Below are 22,973 nucleotides of genomic sequence, written 5' to 3' on the forward strand. Positions count from 1 at the left end.
CTATTAATTATTGCTTAAGGAATGTCTAAGAAAAGGTAAAATACTTCGGTTTTACTAGGGCATTTGTTAATTCAGTACCTTTTGGGTTAAACTCTCCAGCACCCTGGTCATCCAAATCACTATAATGCCTTCATTTAATTTCAATCAATAGCTTCCCAATTGGTTTCCCACTTAGTCTCCCTGCTACTTTTACTCCACTAAAGACCCTTTTAAAATCCAGAAGCCAAAGCTTCAGTTCCCATTCAGATAAATGTCAGTATCCTAATAATGACCTCCAAGGCCTTAGGTGATCTGGTCCCTCATGATCTCTCTCACCTCATCACCACCCATTCTGGCCTGCTCACTCTGTTCTTCCAGCCACATCAGTCTCCTTACTGTTCTTCAAACACACCACACATCCTCCCCCTTCAGTGCCTTTGACTTTACTTTCCTCTCTGCCTGATACACTCTTTCCCCAAATATCTACATGGCTCACTCAATCACTCCTGTCCTGAGTTTGTCAAATGTCACCTTCCCAGTGGGCCTTTTCACAACTACCATAGACAAAATAGTACATCAGCAATCCTTTCCTTGCCCTGCTTTTTTATTCTTCACAAAGCTCTGTCAATGACATATTCACTGTATATTCTATATAATCACCTGTTTTTTGCTTATTCTCTGTCTTTGGCTACCAGAACATAAATATCATGAGGTCATAGATTTTTTGTTCACTGTTGTGTCCCCAGACCCTTGAACTGTGCTGGGATCATGACAGATGTTCAAAAAATATAGAGAAGATGAATGGCTTGTGGGGTAGACATTGGCACTTTTTTTGTTGTACAAGTAAATATTAAGATTATAATCAGATCTGACTACTAGCAACCTGTACTTAAGGTAACGGCAAGGGAAAGAATTCCTCTGACAGGATAAGGGTCTCTGTAAATTTATACAGGAAAGACAAAAGGTAAGATATTGACATCAAGCTTCCTGAACCTCAGAAGTCCTTTTCTAAACCATTAGGGTAATATATTCCATGTGTGAACTTATGAAAATCAGCCTATCAAGTGCCAGGTACTGGGCTTGATGGAGATACAACAATGTATAAGATTTGGCACTCTCCCTCAAAGGATCTATTCAATATTGGCAGCCCTTTAGGTTTTCCATGAAGTTCCCTCATTCCCCTTCTCTCTGACATCATCCAACCCTATGACTGCAATCAAGGTAGGCATGTGCTTAATAACAGGCATCAATATAGTTACAATGCCCAACAAAGGGGTTAGGAGGCTACAAAATAGATGCCAAGAATGCTCTGGCTCTGCTGAACTTGGCTCCTCTTTCTGGAAGTGTTGGCCACAATATTCTTATTCTGAATTCAAGTCCAGAAGAGCCATTGCCCAAGAAAGTTTCCAAGTTAAGTGTTCAAATCACTTCCCACCTCATCCTCATACCTAACGAAAGTAAGAAGGGAATGGGCTAGAGTTCTGCAGCACAATAGTTGAGCGTGTAGAGACCCTGGTGCAATAAGTCACAGATTTCCTTACATTTACTCTTTGGTGTAGTTCGGCCTTTGTTTCCTCATCATCCCACAGGTCATCAGGAAGAGAGTTGTAATCAGCCTGCCACTGAGATACAAAGTTTTGCTTGTGATCTGGACGCTTTAGAAACTGCTGGAAATTTGTTCTGTAAGGCATTAAGAGAATGAGATGGATCTTACACGACATGCCTCCAGACTATAAAATTCTAACTTTGGAAACTTTACTTACCTAACCTCATACAAGTAAGTAAGCACAACATGCTGCCCTTCTCTCAGATGCCTGAGAACTGTTTTGATGGAGTCTATATAGGAATTTTCTATTAGTTTCCAGTAAGGTACTAGAAATGAAGGCATTTCCTGTTAAATGGTAAAGCATAAAAATAATCATTTCAAAGTGAAAATACTTCTGAATTATTGAGCCAAAAGAGCAATACTGAGCAAAAGGACCAAGATGTGGCTGCAGTTATCTAAAGCATTCTCTGTGAAACTTCTTGCTGCTCCTCTCCTCCCCTCCCCCAGTTAATTCCTATTCCAAATACATTCTTTGTGTCTCAGTTCAGACATAATGTCTTCCAGAAATCCTTCCGTGATCCAAAAGGTCTAGAAGGTCATCTTCTGAAGTTCTGGAGTTCTATTTTAGCACCTTGTACTTCTCCCCTCATAGTAGTGATGACATTAATGGCAACTGCTTATTCATGTGTCCATATTCACCTCTAGAATATCAGTCTCATAAAGCCAAGAAAAATGGTTATTTTATCCACCTCTCTATAGTTTTTCCTATTAGTACCACAGTGTCTGGAACACAGAAGGTGCTTGAGAAATATTTACTGTCTGAATAAATAGATGCCATATTTTGCCTACGTTGGAAAACTGCCTATCGTGGAGAATATCTATCTAGTGTTTGTGTCAGGGCAATGAGTCATTTCTCTGAATTCACCCAAGTGGTATTATCTTTGCTGTGTGCACCATGAAAAATTAGAAAGTTTCTTTATGTTATCTTTAATGAAACAAGTAAACAATCAAAACCAAGAAATAATCAAAATGAAATAAAATTGAAGACATAATATATTCAATAGAAATTCTGTGTACTAGTTATTTATTTATTGGCTGTGCATTTATTTAATCAGGGAATTACACATGAGGACCTGAGAGATCATTTGGCCAATCTTTCCAACTGAGAAATGCCAAATACTAGATGTAAAGTATCCAATCTCCCTGTGGACCTCACTGATACATTAAGCAGAACATTTCAGGGCAAGCCTTTCAGTGTCACACATCTCATGTTACTGGAAAATTCTCCCTGTGTTGATCAGAAACTTGCCTTCTTGTAGTTTCCACTTACCAGCCCTATGTGTGCCGTTTAGAGAAGGGCAGACTAAATTCACACAGTCTTCCCTGTGACAGGCTGTCAGATATTTGAGGACATTAGTGAGGGTAGGTAGTATGGGATTCAAGATGAAACTTGATTGTTTTTGTAGTCCCAGCCTCTAGTATGGCATTTGCTCATAACAGGCCCTCAATAAATTTTACTATGGATGTAATCAGACTTAACCTGAACTCAGTTTTATCGTTAAATTTTTAGGAGACTGGATGTTTCCATCTGGTTCTAAAAGTCTATGATTCAATGTCCAGTAACATTTGAAGTATTCATTTATCTAACTTAAACATTTACAGTTCCTTTAATGTTCCTCTGACGTTATTTTAACATCTTTTTCTTTCCTGGTTCTCCCCTCTGGTTTCTATCCTTTCATGATCTCTCTCTCAAAGGATGAGGTATCCAGAATGGTAATAAAGAACATTTTAAATAAGCCTACTACTAAACCTCCCTCCTAGTTGACTTTAATATATTAATTCACACTCTGTTCATGGCGAGTTACCTAACTGAAGTATCACCCTGCTCACAGATTATCATTTATTCATAAGAACTTTATGAGATATTGTCAAATACTATTTTGAACTCAAGATATACCGTGTTAATGGTCTTTCCCTGATCCATCTATGCAACCTTGCTCTCAAGGAAAAGGAATGGACCAGTTCATCAGGACTTAGCCTTAGTGAAACTGTGTGGGCTCTGGGTTTAGTTATTTTTCAAAGAGAGATAGAGACAGAGTGCGAGCAAGAGAGGGGCAGAGAGAGGGAGACACAGAATCTGAAGCAGGCTCCAGGCTCCAAACTGTCAGCACAGAGCCCGACGCGGGGCTCAAACTCACAAAACCATGAGATCATGACCTGAGCTGAAACCAAGAGTTGGACACTTAACTAACTTAGCCACCCTGGTGCCCCTGGGTGATCATTTTTGTAGTTTATACATGCCCAGAAGTCATGCTTTTAATAATTTTCTCTCAAATTTGGTCAGGGCTTACTGTATAGAGTATTTGTCTATGTGTTACTAAATCTCATCAGCCCTTTATTAAATATTTAGGTATTTGCCTACATCTGGTCTTCTGGAATCTCCCATATCCTCTGTGATTTCTATGGGTTATTGATAATATCATGTCTGTAGGTTCCTCCAGTCTCTGGGATATAATTTTCCTGGGTCTGGGGACTTGAACTTATATGATGTGCCTAGATATTCAAATCTGTACTTTCCGATTAAATAGTCTTCTTTTCATTGGATAAGACTGAGCATAATAGGAAATCAGTTGCCAAAGCAAATATGCACCAAAGCTTCCGGAGCTAAAGTGCAAAAGCCCCTCACTCTGATTGCCTTCTTGGTTCTCTCTGCACCTCCCCTGTGGCCGACAAAGGGAGAAGGACCCAGGCTGTCCTGAAACTTGGCTGCTGCCTCCACCTGGGAGAGCCAGATATGAAAGCAGTCTCTCTCAGTCTCTCAACCTCTCTGTCTCTCTCTCTTTCTGTCTCTCTCTCTCTCTCTCTCTCTCTCTCTCTCAATATACCTTCCCTCCTCCCTTTTCTCCTTCTCCCCCTTCTTCTCTCTCTGTCCACATGCCTACTGAGGTAGGTAGATATGGAGTCCTTGGAAGGCCTAAAACCAGGTTTACCAGATAAAATATAGGAGGCCCAGCTAAGTATATTGATAATCTGAAATTCAAATTTAACTAGGCATCTGTCTTCCTTCTTGTTTGGCAGGTAAGCTCTGCAGCCCATGTGTGAGAAGTTTAGGATGGGAAAAGGACTAAAGTGGATCATGTGGTGGCTTTGTTTCTAGGCTCTAGACTACTTCTAGCTGTAGCAGAATGTGTTCTCCACACGGCTTCGCTTAGGTTACCAGAGCTAGAGTTCTGTGCTGCATATCTTCCATCGTCCCTCCAGACCAATCTCCTGTCCTTCATTCTTCACGCTGCTCGGCGCCCTGGAAGGCTAACTTATGTGAACTATTTCAGGAAACAACCTCGTCCTCCATGTCCTGGGAAAGATATGTGAGAGCAGAAAGAAACTGAGGTCTGGTTACATATTTGCCTGCTCCTCGCTGCTGCGTCACTGTGGGTGGCTGCATCCCTCTGCTGAAGGCCACAGCCTTCTCCATGCAGAGGTCCTCTTGAGGTCCAAGCATGTTCCCTTATTTTTGACCTTTTATTTAACTCTCCTTAAATTACCAATATAATTCTGCTTTCTGCCAGAACCCTGACTGCTAGAATATCTACATGGAAGCCAGTACCATATCTCAATGTTAATGTTTATTTTTTTTTTAATTTCTATCCTCTATTTCCTTCTTATCCTCTATGAATTTATCCCTCTCATGAGCTTCAAGGTTTGGAGTTAAGAATTAGATTTCAATATTTTTGTCTCTTCCTCCCAAGCCCTCCCAAATAAGATCATTTTAATTTTATCTCCTTCCCAACAACCTCTTCATTTTTAAGTAGGCTTCACATCTAGCATGGAGCCCAATATGGGGCTTGAACTCTCAACCCTGAGAGCAAGAGCTGGACGCTTATTTCACCGAGCGAGCCGGGTGTCCCTCCCAACAACCACTTCTATACCCTCATTCTATGACGAGTTTTTAAATATATTTATTTCAAAAAATAGCTTCTGTTTGGCTGAATGATATTATATACATCCATAATTATATCATTTAATGTTATCATCTTTAAATAGTTTCTGTTCTAACTTCCTTATTAATGCTAATTAATTAATTCAGTAGAACTCTATCAAGAATCTACACTGTGTGTGATTCTGTATTGAATACAATTTTCCACCCTCTCTCAAAGAGTTTATAATATGATCTGGAAGATAAGACATTTCCCTAGGAAAGATCAATAATAACATCAACACCACAACCACTGAAATTCACGATTGTGTCTCAGATTCCTGCCATAGATGGTCCGCACTCAGAATTCCCTGAAGATTGCAATGTAGAAAACAGGGGCTTCATCTTTTACAAAGCTCTTTGTCTTTGAAAAAGTGTTAAAGACCATTCTTGGTGATTTTCTTGATATGATTCATCTATCGAAGCAACCAGATTTGCCTGGGCGGAGACTGGGTTTTGCGGTTGTCAGAGAACAAAGAACTGAATGGAGTTTCCAGGGCTCACTGGGGGTATCTCCTGGCCTCATATGGGTGTACCTGTTTAAAGTTCTCAGTCCAGATAGCTATCTGTTCTTTCATTAGTTTAGTCAGCTTCCAAAAATTTCTCTTTCTAAAAAGTCAGAGGTTAAACTTCATTTGAAAGCATTATAATGTCTGCATGAGAACATGGATGGAGGGCTGTAATTTGCTGGATATGTGTTCTGAGAAAGTCATTCTTCCAGGAAACGGCATCTCTGCTTGTCCCTGGGGAGAAAATTGGTCCTTACAGAACCCATTTGTTCTGCTTTCAGCACTCAATAGCAGTTCAAAGTATGATTCAGAAACTCGAAAAAGTAGAGGATACAGTGTAGTTCAATGAGTAGTCTCAAAAATTCACCTCTGCTTTTTGATGAGTATGTGTATCACCAGCTGTGAAAGGCCTTCTACATGGTGCAAGTAATGGTGTAAATCTTACTGTAAATAATAGAAAGACTAGCTTCTACTAGCTTGAATCTAAACTGCCATACCTCAGGAATTGGCTCATTCACATAGACCCATTCTTCTGATCCTGGCTTAGGTGGTGGTGGCACTATGGGAGTAGGTGACACCTCTGCAGAATCAGCAGGTGACTTCTTTACCGATGCTTTCCCTCCTGGTGATTTTCCTTTAGGAGAACCTTAAACGTGCATATTATATCATTTCACTACAATTGTATGAACAGAACCAGATTCTGGTAGATGAATAAATCTAGCATTACTGTGGACTTCATGCAATTCATTAAGCAATTTTGGGGAGCCTTACCAAATCAAAAATCAAAACCCCAATTCTCTACAGCCTCCAAATTAACCAATAATACCACTAACAGGTTTTTTTAGTTTGTTTATTTACTTTGAGAATGAGCAAGAGAGAGAGAAAGAGAGAGAGAAAGAAAGAGAGAAAGAGCGTGCATGCACAAGCAGGGGAGGGGCAGAGAGAGAGGGACACAGAGAATCCCATGCAGGCTCCACACTGTCGGCACAGAGCCCAAAGTGGAGCTCAATCCCATGGACCGTGAGAACATGACCTGAGCCAAAATGAAGAGTCAGATGCTTAACCAACTGAGCTACCCAGGCACCTCCAGTAACAGTTTGTTTAAGCTACTAAATTTCTTTTGTCCAGTTGGCTATGAAAAGCAACTTGACATTTTATTTTTATCTCTTTCCTTGATTTCATAATGAACATATGGTTCTTACAAAGTATAGATTGTAAAATACATTTCATTGACATTTGCAAGTAATGGCAAATTAAATTCTCCATCCAGAATGAGAAAGAAAGCAAGTCTAATATGAGTGATGCTCTTTATGTTTTTTTGAAGCTCAGGGGAGGAGCAGGGAGGAAGGAGGCTATGAAGAGTCAGTGGAAGTCAGTGAAGGATGTGGGGAAGGAGGTGGGGTATTACAGCTTCCGAATGTCTCCACATTCCCTGAATGAGACAGAGGGTTTCTGAGTGGGAAACTTTATTTCTTGCTATAGTCAGGGAGTATGGATGAAGGTACTTGCTGTGTCATCGCCTGGCTGAATTAAGGCATGAGAGAGAGAAGGGGAGAGAAAGGAAAGAGAAAGGAAGGACGAGGAGAAGGTGGAGGAGGAAAAAGAAGAGGAAAAAAATGAAGCCTAATGTTCAGTTCAGAATCCAGAAAGGGCATATGCTTCACTTCCCCCAAGAGCATCAAGAAGGGAATCTAGACCAGTTGAGTGGTGTGGCACTCTTACGGTCTGAAAGGTTCTGTGATTGATCAAAGTAGCTTAACTCAGAAAGCCTAATATTTCCTTGAAAGATCAAGGTTATTACGGTTTAGAAATTCAGTCAGTTTAAATTACACTTACCTTCAGAATAATTATTGAAATTTTAGATGCAGTTTATAGATGTCTATAGATTTGGGAACACTTTATTTCCCAAACTATATTTCCTTAATGAGTACTATTTAATGATAATGCCGTTTAGAAAAATAAATACATCTTAAACTTTAATTCTGGTTAAAAATATATTGATTACAAGTAGAAGGGAAATTGTCAATTGTGTCTTATGGATAGTTTAGATGACTTCAGTTATATATATTTAAAAATAGTATGCATTAGGGGCACCTGGGTTACTCAGTCGGTTAAGCGTGAGACTCTTGATTTCAGCTCAGGTCATGATCTCACTGTTTGTGAGTTCAAGCGCCACATTGGGCTCTGAGCTGACAGTGTGGAGCCTGCTTGGGATTCTCTCTCTCTCCCTCTCTCTCTGCCCCTCCCCTGCTCACTCTCTCACTCAAAAGTAAATACAAAAACTTTATAAAAAATATTGTCCATTATTCCAGTCTGAAGTTGAATCTAGACATTTTTAAATTAGAAAAAAAAAAACAAACTAAGAAAATCTTTGTTCAGGCAATAACCAACAATGTTGATAATTTGATATATATTTCAGTATGATGATTTTTCATTATTTGACCTGAATTTCTTGTGAATTAAAAGTGCTAACAGTATAGCTACCTTCAGATGGATTTCTCTAAGAACTTTGCAATTGTAAATGTGAGACTGGAATGAGTTTCTTTTTTTCTTATTTTCTTAAATATCATGATCATTCAGTGAAAACTAAGAACCAGGAAGTATTTGGGGGCCATTTTGCTTTGATTCCATTTAACTTTGATCTATTTTTTAACAGTGAAAATTCTAAAGGGAAAAATAAAATGTGAATGAGTAAAAATGTATCGATGCCATAGAGAATAGAAATGGATGTCACTTTTGAACAAAATCTATTGGTATCTTAAATGTAACAGGGGGCATTTGTTTTTTAGTACCATTCACCCAATCATATGGAAACTTCAGTTTCTAATGAGAGACCTGCTTTCACTTGAAAGTTGGATCATTTAGTCCTCAGTGTAGCCATTCTATGTTGAAAGAGAAGTAGTTTGTATTTATGTTTCTTTTTCTAAATTGTAAACCAATTTAAATATTTTGGGGAATGGGAATAGAAATAATACATTAGAAATAATTGAATGTCTCTGATATTTAATGACTATCAGAGAGCAATCAGCCTTGGGCTCCAGTTTAATGGTTCTCCAATTGTAGCAATCATCAGAAGTCCCCAGAGGGCTTATTAAAACACAAAATTGCTGGGCCCCTGCAGGAGTTATAGATTTCAGCAGGTCTGGTTAAGTATTTGTATTTTCAGTAAGTTCTCAGTTGATGTGGATGCTACTGGTCCCGGGACCACACTTCAAGTGCCACTGTCCCAGTGGATACAGCTAGGTATTACAATTTCATTAGACTTTTATCTTCTTCCCTCTGTTTTTCCATGTCCTTTCAGTTAAATGTGACTGAAGTTTCTAACACTGACATCACATTTATTGCTAAGTGGCCTGGTAGCACCTACAAATATAAGTCAAGTCAGAAGGCAAGCAGTGGATCAATGCCAATACCAATACATGGGAAGGCCAGTGGAGTTAAAGACAACACTATTCCCCAATGTTCGTTTCATAAAACTGTGGTTCCAATGCATACCCTTGTAAGAGAATTCTGCAGCCAAAATATTTTTGGATATTACATATTGTATCTCCAACTCCCTTAGAGATGCGTGTTGATGTATTTTTTTAAGTCCTGCAATTAAAACCTTTTTAATTTGGCATAACTCAGCATTTTCTGAAATTGGTTGATTATGGAAAACTTTCTTCATTTAGCCCCTAATTAACAACTGTTAGGTAAGGTCATAGGGTTGAAAAAGCTGTTGTTCTATGTAGCTATAACGTGGGACAATGGCAGATGAGTTGAAGAGAGTAAGAAATACTTTGAGAACACCAAAATACACTTGTGAATGGCAATTTAGTGTCAAGATTCCGGGAGAAGAAGGGTAAAGATTGACCTGATATGCAGAGAAGAACAGAAATGAGTCAAAGATGTCAATAGCAGGAAATACAGATAAGTTTAAAGACAGAAGAAAGAGATAGCTTCTTACACCATAAGAGATGATTTCAATATAATGGTATCAAATGACCTGAGATAAACAGATAATCAGTCCCTAGTGTTCACCACCAATATTAATTTTAAATACTAAGAATTAAAATCGTATTTCCTTTTAATGAAGGAAATCCTCTTATACATCCTGAAAAACAGCATTTCTATGTAACAGAAAGACTTCTAAATCATGATTGCAAGTTCACCTATTTCAAATATTATTAAACACAATAGAAATTCAGTAAAATAAAAACAAAAAATGTTTGAAAGTTCTTAGTTACTTAAATTGAACTAACTGCATGACTCCAGTGTATATATTTTACTGGTTGAACTTGTATTTGCTTATGGTTTGTTTGAAGTGTGTATGCTTTTAACTAAGGATGCTCTTAAAGTATGTACATTATTATGTTTAACTTGATTTGGTAACTAATGTGCATAGTATATTTAATTTATATTTTTGAAAATTCTATGATGATCCTTCATTTGTTTTTGTTGATCATGAGAAAGCAAGGAATAAATAATGTAAATGTGGAAATTATGTAAATGGGTAGCATAAATTATAGCCCTTATAGCCCTTAACATTTTAGCTAAAATTTACATCTCAGTGTTAACTGACCAGGTGGCTCCAGTTATATATCTTGTTACATAATTGGAAAAGGGTGAGATTCTCTTTGGGGATCTTGGTTATGTATTTTTAAATGGCAAAATAAAGATCCTTTGCAGCCCATTATTTTGTGAACTTGCATACTTTTTGGCTTGCAACTGCATTGGCAATTTGTAATAAAAAATTAAACAAAGGTACACACTTCATGACAACCCTATTTGAATATACTCTGAAAATGTCAACTGTATATATTTATAACTGCATCTCAACGTTCGATTTGTTGTTATAGCTCCTCAACATAAATCTAACTAATATGCTTTCAAGAGCCTAATAGGATTTTTTTCTACCAACTATCAATTACATAAAAAAGCTATAACCCCTTTATTTTACAGAAATAGTTAAAATAAAATAGAAAAAAAATTAAATGAAATTAGGGTCAGGACAAGGACAACTTAAAGTGGAAGGAAAAAATGGGGAGAGGAATTAGAAAGCAGATATTGAGATCCTGGTACCCTCGCACAGGTACAGCCACTCTGTGAACTTTTGGACGGCCAAGAGAGGAAATACTATCATTTAGATGTGCTAATTATCTAAGCACTCAGAGGAAGAAAGATTTTCCTGTCCCTTGATTCTGAATGAAATTTCTCACTTAGAATTTCATATAGGGGCCATTCAGTGATGTAGTAGGCATATCATCCCCTCAGAACATAAAATGGCAGGTTGTTATTGGTATAAGGAAAGTTTCACCTCCACTGCTATGCTGTATTGTGAAGGGAGTTGAGGACTTTGTACCTTGCGTTATCAGTGAAGGCAATTTGATGGGAGCCCAAGAAAACAGGGTTCAGCATAGAGCTTTCTGAAGGCATAGCTTAGCCCAAGGATAATACTGATAATTTCTATGATGAATGGATGTTCTATATATTAGATATCTCTAAATTATTTCCCACCAGCATCACTTTTCTCAGCAAGACCTGTGCTAAAATCCAAACTATAGCAATATTGATGTTATATTCTTTGGTAACAGCTTCTAGTTTACAAATGCCCAAGAGAAGTATAGTATGTGTTCTACTATACAAATCTGGCTCTTTTCATTGAGGCAGTTATAAAAGGCAGAATCATATTGAACCATGTCTGTCTTTATCTGCGGTACCTTTTCTTTTGAGTGAAGTTTCACCTTTCTTCCCTTTTCCTTCTTGAGGAGAGTCTTGCTTACCATGCAAGGGCTCTAAACAAAATTCAAGACATAAAAGTTATTGATGATTTTCTTTACTATCCCGGGCTAGATTATTTGTAAGCAATCAAGTGTTATTTCTCACAGATAAACAGTTATCTTTGTGAGGTCTTTGCGGTGAGCTAAAATTAATCTGAAGACAGAATGGATTAAAACTTGAATGACAGCCCTTATAGTGCTATTCTATTTTGTCACACTGAGCAGTTCAGTCCTAAGTTCAATATCAATATTTGGCAGTGGATTTGATTGTAAACTCTTTGAGGCAACATGGCTGCAGAGTGTTAAAAGTTAGTTACAAGTCCATTTGAAGCATATGGCTCTATGTTGATTTATTTCAACTAAATGATCCTTATAAAATAAGACAGCCAAATCTGTAATAAGAATGACACAAAAACAATTTGAGGAAGGGCTGAATAACCACACTGACTTGAGATGGTGCATCCTTGAACTTTTCCTGAGCCCACACACTTGGTTGCCTTGTGACTTGTACATTTCCATTTTACACTGGCTATAACTTGTCATGTAAAGAATGATTTGTGTATATTTATCTTGGATTCCTTGGACTCTAGTTCAAAATTATACTGAAAGGGGGAAAATGGGAAACTGATGATTTAAAGGTCAATAAGGTGTTCCAAACAATAAATTAGTTCTTTGAAAAAGTTCTCTACATGCCACATTATTCACCAAACAATTTCAATCATTACCTACCTTTTGCCCTGGGCTACAGTTTATTCTTCATTGGAAGGATGGACATATGGGGCAGTTTAAATACCTATGATGGAGACACCCTGTATGACCTATTATCTACATTCAGAAGTGATAATTATAAGAATGTGTAAATGCATAGCACATATCACATTTACTTCTCAGATTCATCAACCAAGATTTCATAGAAATAAGAAGGGAATAGGGAAGGATTCATAGAAATAAGAAAGAAATAAGGGATTCACAGAAATAAGAAGAAGTAGGGAAGGATTAACTCTGAAACGTTGTTAACCTCTGTAAAAGGACTTTTAACATCTACATAGCTGACCACCAAACTCAAAAAATAAATAAACAATAAACAAAATCCAAACTGAATTAGTTGCTTTTTCAGAAATAAACATCATCATCATCATCATCATAACAATAAAGTCTAGATAAGCTCCTAATTCCTTTAATAACAATACTTTGGGTAACCAAATATTTAGCTAATTGTAAACGAGTACTAAACAAGGCATCAGAGAAAAGAAGTTAAAAATAGAGATACCTGAATTTGTAAAGGACACTGAATTTATAAGGCACTGTGGGCAAGTCTAATTTCTTCTGATTTTTTAAATCAGTTCCAAAATATATTCTGAAATCTCAAAAAATATTTTTCAATAGCAGCATGGATATCGTACTATTGTATTCTGTCACATTGACAACTTTGGTTTTAGATTAAATTCTGAAGTTTGGTAGTGGATTTAGTAATAAACCCTTTTAATGGAACGTAACTGTGAACTCTTTCAAATTTAATCCCTAGCACATTTGAAGCAGATATAAAATGCAGAACTATATACAATGTAGAATTATACAGGGACAAAATGACTGTTAGTACTCAGCGCACTGGCCTCCCTCTTTACTCTATTTCCATCCTGATTGATTGATTGATTGATTGATTTTTGTAAATAATTCCTTTTTTCATCTCAACTTCTAAAGATCATAGTTTGTATTTAAGCTGGGCATGTTCAGAAGCCTCGGGCTTTCATTTCTGAAAACGCTTTCATTTGAAAAAACAAACTGTAAATTATTTACATAGAAATAAACAAACCTGCCAGAAACTTTCCCCCTAAAATTGCTGAACTAAGCCTCCCTGAGCTGTAAGGGCAGAGGTCGGTTTTGGTTTCTCTGCCTCCCTCTACTGACCCATCAGTGCCCTCAAGCTCTGAGATCTCTGTCCGATAACTCGATAAGATAACTCGTTGTTGGAAGGCAGTAATTAGGCCTCTGGAGATTAACGCTTGGATACGTTTTTAAAGATCAGGCATTAGGCCTGTCCTTGGTGAAAAAAAGAGACAGACGCAAGCACTCTTTTAAGCAACAAAGCTTTATTATTCCTTCAATGCACAGTAATCAAGAATACAATTTTAAAATCGTGAGCAAACTTCAGAAACTTAAAGACTGAACTGGGTTCTAACCAGAACCACTAGAGATTGGTTTCAGGGAATGGTTCAAATACCTAGATCCTCCAGATTGTGAGCAGACCGAGGGGGAGGTCGTGGTGGGGAGAGCCATGGTCATGGGTTAAAGGACTATATTAGATAACGCTAGGCTTACTTGAGCCACTGTCATAACTGTCTTCCCTGGTTCTAAACATCATTTTAAAGATTTCCATCTTTCCTCCAGACCTCTGATTTTTTTTTATTCCTAATGAGGCAGTGAGAAAAGGGTGTATATTTAATTTATGGCTTTGTGCTTTATTGCTCCTATGATACAAAACATTTCTTTAGAATTTGTGTATTTTGCCTTTAGTCAAGCCCCATTTTATTGGAACACAGTGGTCTTTAATAGACCATAATATATGTTACTTAAGTCTTCAAATTTATTTGTTTAATATAAATAAATTCAACTTAAAAATTTCACATCCATCTCAAATCTCTCCATGAGGTAGAAAGATCTGGAGTTTAGAAATACAATCCTAACACACAAGATCAAGGATTCCTAGGTAGCCTTAATGCACAACCAGCTGCTTCACAAAGCTACAACTAGAAACAAGGACCACATTTGTCTCCTATACACAGCACCAAACTGATACTAACATTCTACCAATGTCATGCAGTGTAACAGTTAAGCACTTCACTTTGGTCATTATATTTATCCTCTACCACTGAAGTTAATAGTCCTTAGTGTTTCGGGATCTAGAAAGAACTTAAGCCAAAACAAACGTTTTACCCATGTATGCTATAAATTACAAACATATACGTTACTGAGATGCCAGGTGCTTGTTTCTATCCATTTATTGTCACATAAATTCACACTAATGATTAAGTCACATATGAATTCTAGTCTCTGATGAAGTCTGTTGATTTTTTCCCCTTATTCTTGTGAGTAACTGGCTATACTAACTCATTTTCTGAAGATGTTCTCACTCTACAAAAACATAAGTCTATGGTTCAGCAAACAGATGTCTGAACTTTTGATCTGCTCTAAGTTCTTTCTGGTTATTCTCTGAGCCCTCCCTATTCTCATCTGTGGTCTTCTTCTAATCGAGAACTGGGTATGAGGACCTCAGACTCCCTCCTACACAGTAAAGTACCTGGGCTTTGTGACAACCATAGCTACTAAGGGCTTTTCCACTTTCATCTGAGTCATCACTTGGTTTCATACTATTGAAGTTGCTTTAAGTCTAACTCTGAGTGAATGCATTGGTACTATTATTTATAATTCTTATCTAAGTGAAAACAAGAAACTGGCAGAGGATTATAAATTATTCTGTCAATCACCTGATGGTGGTTTCCCTTTTGCAGCAGGAGTTTTTGAATGCTCATGCTGAGGATGGGTCTCCTTCTCTTTTTCTGGGTCAGGTGGAGGGGGAGGTGGGGGTGGAGGCTCAGCCAGGGGAACTTCTTCCTTTTTCTCAGCTTCCTTCTCTTCTAATTTCTTTTTAACTTCAAAAAGATGATAAGAATGAACTTTTAGTAGAGACTCTAGACACCCGCTATTTCACTTGAACCAAGATAAGCCTAAATTAATATAAAATTCCCCTTGCTGATTTAAGGCTGAATTCATGTTTTAAGGCCCTTCTTTAAATCATCCAGTCCTTAAAACTAGGATTTGAAGCCTTCTCTGCCTAGTTAGACATGCTATTTTCTTTGCCTTTTATGGTGATGGAGAGGATGATGATGATGATGATGATGATGATGGTGTGGGTGTGTGTATGCCCATGTATAGCAGGTAGAAAGGCTTATTGAGGGGTGCCAAATGTAAAAGTGACAACCTAGATGTAGCTAATGCAGTGGAATAGGAAAATAAAGGATTATTTCAAAATTCCCAGTGGAAAACCAAGGTGAAGAAAGCATGAAGAGAAGGTGAAGAGCAATGTGACAGAGGTCTTGTGGGCGTGGAGGAAACAGACTTCACCTCACCGCACTGATTTCTGGGAGTAAATACACACAAACCACTTAGAATGGTGCATTGCACTTAAGTCTTCTTAGCAGTTCATTAATTCATGCAGCAACTATTTTATTGAACTTCAATTGTGCCTTGAAGTAAAGGAAGGGTCATAACAATAAGATAAAACTCCCACCACTACTGCTAATAAAATTAGTAGTAGTAAAATCAATAGCAGGCACAGTTCTGGTTGCCAGAGATGGATCAGTAAAACAAAAGGGAAAAATCACTGCCTTGTGAGGCTTGCATTTTAGTGATGGGAAGCAAACCATAAGCCTGATGAATAATTTATACAAGGGGTTGAGAGGTGGTTAAGTGCTGTGGAGAAAAGAAACAGAAGAATAAACAGGATCAGGAGTGCTGTGGGGCAGCTTTTTAAGTTTTAAATAGAGCAGGGGCGCCTGGGTGGCTCAGTGGGTGGCCCAAGGTCTGAGTTTGGTGCAGGTCCGGATCTCACCGGTTCACGCCCTACACCCGGCCTTCTGCTGTCAGCACGGAGCCTGCTTGAGAGATCCTCTGTCTCCCTCTCGCTTTGTCCCTCCCTGCATGCTCTCTCTCTCAAAAATAAGCAAACATTTAAAAACGGGACAATTTTATATATACCAGCTTTTTCCTATTTAATAGTACACTATAGTCATTTTTCACCTCAGAATATATATGGAAGTACCGTATCCTTTTATTTTTTATTTTCTTAAGTTAATCAGGATGTTTAATTCAGAGTACTGGGCTGGGGTCAGTCAGTGTTTATGGTTTTAATGATAAAATAGTTGTTAAAGTGCTTAACCGGTAGGAATGCAAATAAGTAGCAGTTGAGTTTGTTAACGTATTCGGTGGTTAGAATGTAAAATCTTGAGGAAAATGTTGAAGTGACTGACAAAAACAAATTTCTAACCTGTAGAAGTTTGAAGCTATACCTTAAAATTGGTGTTTTTGCCTCCCAACAAAGACTCTAAGATTGTTTTGGGAGGTTTACTCTGTCCTCCAGCCTAATTTCTATCAAATAACATGTTCAGCCTCTTAAATAATAAATTGTTTAATACCATCAAGGCATATATTTTGAAATATATGAAAGAGTAAGAGAAGATTTGAAAATGCCACTGTTTCAGGAAACCTTTACTGTAATTTTGGCTCACTAAGTGAAAATCTAAAGATTTTCATGGCTTATACCTATGTACTATTTTGGTGTCAGTTAATTGATACATTATGGTGATTAGGTCTTAAATGTAGTGACAGGAGAGAGCCTGCTATCAAGGCAGCTTTAGAATCTTTGTGGTGTTATTAACTTTGGCCATTTTTATTATACCAAGAAACTGCAGTTGTCAATACAATTAGGGGTGCCTTTTTTCTTTTAATGTTTATTATTTTTGAAAGAGAGACAGAGACAGAGAGCAAGCACAGGAGGGACAGAGAGAGAGGGAGACACAGAATCGGAAGCAGGCTCCAGGCTGGAACTCACTGTGAGATCATGACCTGAGCTGAAGTCGGATGCTTAACTCACCAAGCCACCCAGGTGCCCCAATTAGAGGTGCCTGATAAACAAAAGGGAAAGATTTATTTCTCAAATCATTTTGCAAAGATAAAATTCTCCACTGAAGTCTGGCTTTGGCAGTGTATTGGCCTAAGATCCCTTTCAGTAATATGTTTCAATGATACTATGAAAAGTGAGGGGGCAATTATTTTTGGTTGAATGAAGGAGGAAAGAGGTCAGGATGGTTTAATGTAATGAGATGTATTCCAGAAGAAGGCTTAACATAAGTAGCTAATAATCAGTAAATTCACCAATTTTAATAATTTTAAATGAACTGCCCAGAATTTACATCCTAAAAGGAGGGTTAAAGTCCTGAGGTTAAAATTGACATCTGTACCATTCTCTATAATATTCTTCATTTTAACTCAGCTATTTTTTTCCACATGAAAACAATGTTTTCAGTGAGATAACTTCTTTTGATTAAATTAAAACAAAGAGAAAAATGTCTTATTTTAGAAATATCTGCAGCAGAGAGTTAAAATCAGAAGATACTTGCAGACAGTACTACTCAAAAGACAGAACTCTGCAATCACATTTTCATTTTCTCCTAAACTCATTAAAACCACACATTTAGTTACATATGTTCAAAATTATAAAGAAATGTAATTACCTTTATTCTCTTTTTTCATTACTTCAGTCATAAACATTTCTTTTACTTTTTGGCATAAAGATTCTTTATCTACTTCAGCATTGATTTTTATCAAAATATTTTCTGGTTCTGTAAACCATTGCTCCAATAAAGGCCAGTTGTCCAAGAAGCCTATAATTCTGCAAAATAAAAATACTGTATGAATATCATATACCAACTAAAATATTTGGGTAACATTATGCATGATTTACCTGACATGTATAATGAAAAAAAATAAGCTACCGATATAGTTAAAACTGAAAAAGCAACTCTAAGAAATTATTTACTTTGAAGAAGAAATTATTTAATACAATCAAGCCATATTTTTTGAAATGCAGTAAAACCTTGGATTGCGGGTAAGTTGTTCTGCAAGAGTTCTGCAAGACAAGCAAATATTTCTTTTTTTTTTTTAATTTTTTTTTTTACGTTTATTTATTTTTGAGACAGAGAGAGACAGAGCATGAATGGGGGAGGGGCAGAGAGAGAGGGAGACACAGAATCGGAAGCAGGCTCCAGGCCCCGAGCCATCAGCCCAGAGCCCAGAGCCATCAGCCCAGAGCCCGAGGCGGGGCTCGAACTCAGGGACCGCGAGATCGTGACCTGAGCTGAAGTCGGACGCTCAACCGACTGAGCCACCCAGGCGCCCCTCTTTTATTTTTTTAAATTTATTTTTAACTTGATAAATGAGCGATGTCCTGCAATATGAGTAGTACGTGAGGCTGAATGTCACATGACCACAACTGAGCCAATGGTTCTTCTCTCTCTCTCTTTCTCTCTGAAGGACCGTGGGTGATCATCTCCCATGCTCAGATGCTTGGTCTCAGGCCGTGGTGTTTGGCAGAAATCAGAGACTTTTCAGAACATTGGAGGGTGCCCACAATTGGCATTAGTGTGTTTTTTGTTGCTTCAAAGCACCTATGGACAGTTCTTTGCTTTTACATTCAAGAGTAAGCTTAGGAATGCTTTGCTTTATTCTAGGTCAGGCTGCCTGCAGATATAGACCGTTTCCTCTTCTGCCTTATTGCCAGTTACATTAAATATAGTATACAACAAGAATTTATTAATACTCTACTATAGTCAACATCTGTGTGGACATATACAATGGCCCCCATGCAGAAAAAGGTTGAAAAGAAAGGTGGTAAGAAGGAGATGACTATGGTAGAAGTTAAGAAGGAAATCATTGAGAAGGACCAACGAAGTGTGCAAGTGGCAGAAATTGTAAGATTTTGTAAGAAGTCTATGTCTGCATCTCATCTGCAAAGGAGGAGGGGAAAAGAGATTAGGGAGATGTGTAAAAGGTGGGAAACAGTGCAAAATTTTGTAGAAAAGCACCATCTGAATAAGGCTGCAGCAGTGTGAGCAACGAATCTCTTTAATGACAATGCAATGTCACATTTCCGTGAAATCCTCAAAAGGAGGCAAAAGCAAATGTCATTGGGTGGATTCCTTGTTAAAGTTGCATGAAAATAAAAAGATTTCATTGAGCCAATAGATAGCAGTAATTCCACTAGTGATACTGAAAGTTGTCCTACACCATAACCCTCCTCTCTCACCTCCCTCACACCAGCCATGAATGTCTTCAAAGGCAAGTGCAGGTTAATTTATTTTTCTTTATATCTTGTATTTTCTTTATTATTTTATATTATATTACATTACAGTATTGTAATATTTTTCTATGAATATTTTTGGGTTGTGAAACAAATTATTTGAGTTTCCATTGTTTCTTATGGGGAAATTTGCTTTGATATACAAGTGCTTTGGATTACAAGCATGTTCCGGAAGAATTATGCTCACAAACGTAGGTTTTATTGTATATGAAAGAGTAAAAGAAAATTTGAAAATGCCACCATTTAGTGTAATTTTGTTCCACTAAGGAAAATCTAAAGAAAGATCACCTGCATTCATCATAGAGTTAACTCTGAGCACACTTCTCTTCGTAGCTACCAGCTGAGGTCATCTATTTTTCTCTTACAGACAGAAATCAAAGAAATATTTAACTGTAGATAGCTCAGACTTACTTGCTTGACTCACAAATAATCTTGGAATGATTTTTGAAACTTTGTCTTCCTTGAGAATAGATTACTTTTCTCTGGCTCACATCATATTTTTAGACTTCTCTGGGTTTCATAAAATTGTCTAAGTTTTCTTTCCCAATGAACACACTGCACATGACCAAGAGAATGGGTGTTTTTGTTTGTTTCTTTTTGTATAACAGCATTTTGGCAAAATGGAAATAGTTTTAAATTACACTCTGTGGTCTGATGCCTAGCTCTTTCAAATATCATGACCTGCAGCTGGCATTTGCTGAATGAGGGTTAAACTAGGATTCCATATAATGAACCATAGAAGGTAGTGTTGCCTGATTTGATTCTCCTCTTCCTAGTTTATGATGACTTATGCTCTGAATATTAAATCTAGAACATGAATATTTCACTTAACATCAAAGCTATTTAGTTTTTTTTTTTTTTACTTGTAAAAGTAAAATGAATGAATGCTGGAAAATACATTTTTTTTCCTAGATCTGATCATTTCAAAGTGACTGGGTGTCAGTCCACTCAAAGGGCAAAAAATAGGAAGTAGGGCATTGAGTTTTACTTATTTATTTTTTCAAAGTTTATTTACTTATTTAGAAAGAGAAAGAGTGTGCATGCATGAGCACTCTGTGCACCAGTGGGGGAAGGGCAGAGAGAGAGAGAGAGAGAGAGAGAGAGGGAGAGAGAGAATCCCATGCAGGTTCTGTGCTGTCAGCACAGAGCCTAATATGGGGCTCAGTTTCACGAATTATGAGATCATGACCTGAGCCAAAATCAAAAGTAGGTGGCTTAACAGAGTGAACCACCCAGGCGCCCCAGGACATTGAGTTTTAAACTAACCTGTGCTGAATCTGATCTCTTAAATTCTGGTCTTTATCCATATCCTGGTTTTCAGCAGCTACCTGTTGAGTGATTTCTTCATGAGGTGTTTCACTTGAAAATGCTTCAGCTATGATATAAAAATTAGTTAATTAGATAATTTGCTAAAGCAAAGTTGCAGTAGCACTGCTAAAATGTACTGATGCAAGAAAGTCAAATAGATATGATCATGCCATTGGCCCAATACTAATAAAAATGTTTAACAACATGAAAAGAAAGAGTATAGTTTTGGGATCAAAATTCAAATTTTTCTTCAAAATTGAGGAAAACAAAATATGATATAACATTAAAGAGGAGCTGTAGTTTCAATGTAGAGGATTTCAGGATTGACTCTGAAGAGGTTAGAATATAAAGTAATGGGCCATCATGAATAATACACTAGGAAAAAACAATTAGAAAATCAACACTCTGGTGTAAAGATTAAGAATGAAATAACAGGGTGGCCATAAAGTCAAATATGTGTAAAAATTATTTGTCCCTATTATGCTACAATCCAATAAAGTAAATTACATTTCTTTCTAGATTTTATGATCTTTCCTTAGAGAATAGACATAAAAGAACTGACCACAAGTGACCAAAACCAAAAACATCCTCAACAGCTCTGATTGAGTCCTATTTGGGGTTAGTGGTACAAGTCCAAAACACTCATGAACTTAGAATGGAAAATCATAAAGAGAAAAGACAGTCTTGAACTAGACTAAAAGGAATTTAATCAATGCAAGAGAACACAGAACACCGAACTAATAGTAGTCAGGAAAATGGAGGACCCCCACAGGATATAGCAATCAATTTTTCTCCATCTACATTCAGGATAGAAAAAGATGAAGTGATTTAGAATACAGAATAATGATTTTAGGTTATTTATAAAACCAAAAGATTACTGACACCAGTGATGAGTGATGGAAGAAGAGTGTGGGAGTTCTTCTCAGGAGGTGCTATCATGCACCATGTCATGGTCACTATCTCAAATTTGTCAAGGCCTTCAGCACATCGATCAGCATTCCTCTTCCCAAACTCCACCCTGGCACTGGTCCCTTCCCCTTCTCTCCACTTCTGGCACTCTTTCCAAGACCGTGTCCACATCCTGGACCTTGAATGGCTCCATCCCTGCAATCTTAATGACCTACACTCCAACTGTTTCTTTCTAGCACTCCCATATATGATGAATCTCTCCAACATTCATCCAGTCCCTAAATTCCTACACCCTTTCCCCCAATTTACCAGCATTATCCTGACTTCACTTTATTTTCTAGCAAAGCTGAGTTGAATGGTTGAACACTTCAGCTTCTCTCCCTCATCTAACAACTTCAATTTGTGTCCTTCTGCTACACCAGCCTCAGATGATATTTCTCTCTCTTTCCAAGTCTACACTGGCACCAGTAGACATCTTTGAAGAAAAATACACAATTTTTTAATTTGTAATCTCACTAATTACTTGGCTTAAAAATCAGCTGATAGATAGAATGGATGGATGGATGGATGGATAGATAGATAGATAGATAGATAGATAATTTGAGGTAAGTTTCTTGAGAGTTATCTTCACTCAGGCTCTCCACCTCCTCACCTCCCATTCATGCCTCAATCCACCCCAGACCATCCTTCCCAGTCTCCTACTCCATTGAAACAGCTCTCATTCCAGTCACCAAAACCCATCAAGGCCAATGCATATGTTTCAGTCCTTATCTTACTTGCTTTCTCTGTTGTATTTATAGGTAAAATTCAGCATACAATTCTTAAATACTTTTACACGTTATCTTGTTTTTACAACATAACTTGTAAAGCAAGATTGTGATTCTGTAATTGCACAGCTTATAAATGACAAAGAAGGGGCTTGACTCCAGTCAATCTGACTCCCGGCTCTGGACTTGTTTTCAATTTTCAAACTTTTTGTTGAATTATACCCGACAAAAAGAATGCATACATGAATATATAGCTCAGTGACCTCACGAACTGGAAACAGTACCCAGAGCAATGAACAAACATT

At 37.5% G+C, this 22,973-nt stretch overlaps 1 protein-coding gene across 1 annotated transcript in view; it reads right to left on the minus strand.

Moving 5' to 3' along the window:
• The window catches only part of SPEF2 (sperm flagellar 2), a 173,858-nt gene that overhangs the window by 81,838 nt on the left and 69,047 nt on the right, over positions 1–22,973 (minus strand). The window contains exons 17-23 of the mRNA XM_047077096.1: positions 20,951–21,059; positions 18,060–18,217; positions 15,255–15,419; positions 11,710–11,784; positions 6,508–6,656; positions 1,743–1,870; positions 1,521–1,659 (exon numbers count right to left, since the gene is read on the minus strand). Coding sequence (XP_046933052.1) covers positions 1,521–1,659; positions 1,743–1,870; positions 6,508–6,656; positions 11,710–11,784; positions 15,255–15,419; positions 18,060–18,217; positions 20,951–21,059 — 923 coding nt within the window. The remainder of the gene's footprint in view (positions 1–1,520; positions 1,660–1,742; positions 1,871–6,507; positions 6,657–11,709; positions 11,785–15,254; positions 15,420–18,059; positions 18,218–20,950; positions 21,060–22,973) is intronic.

The sequence above is a fragment of the Lynx rufus genome, unplaced genomic scaffold, assembly GCF_022079265.1.
Source record: "Lynx rufus isolate CCGP_SWC_20201006 ecotype Redwood Valley unplaced genomic scaffold, mLynRuf1.p SCAF_1, whole genome shotgun sequence".
Classification (NCBI taxonomy): Eukaryota; Metazoa; Chordata; class Mammalia; order Carnivora; family Felidae; genus Lynx; species Lynx rufus.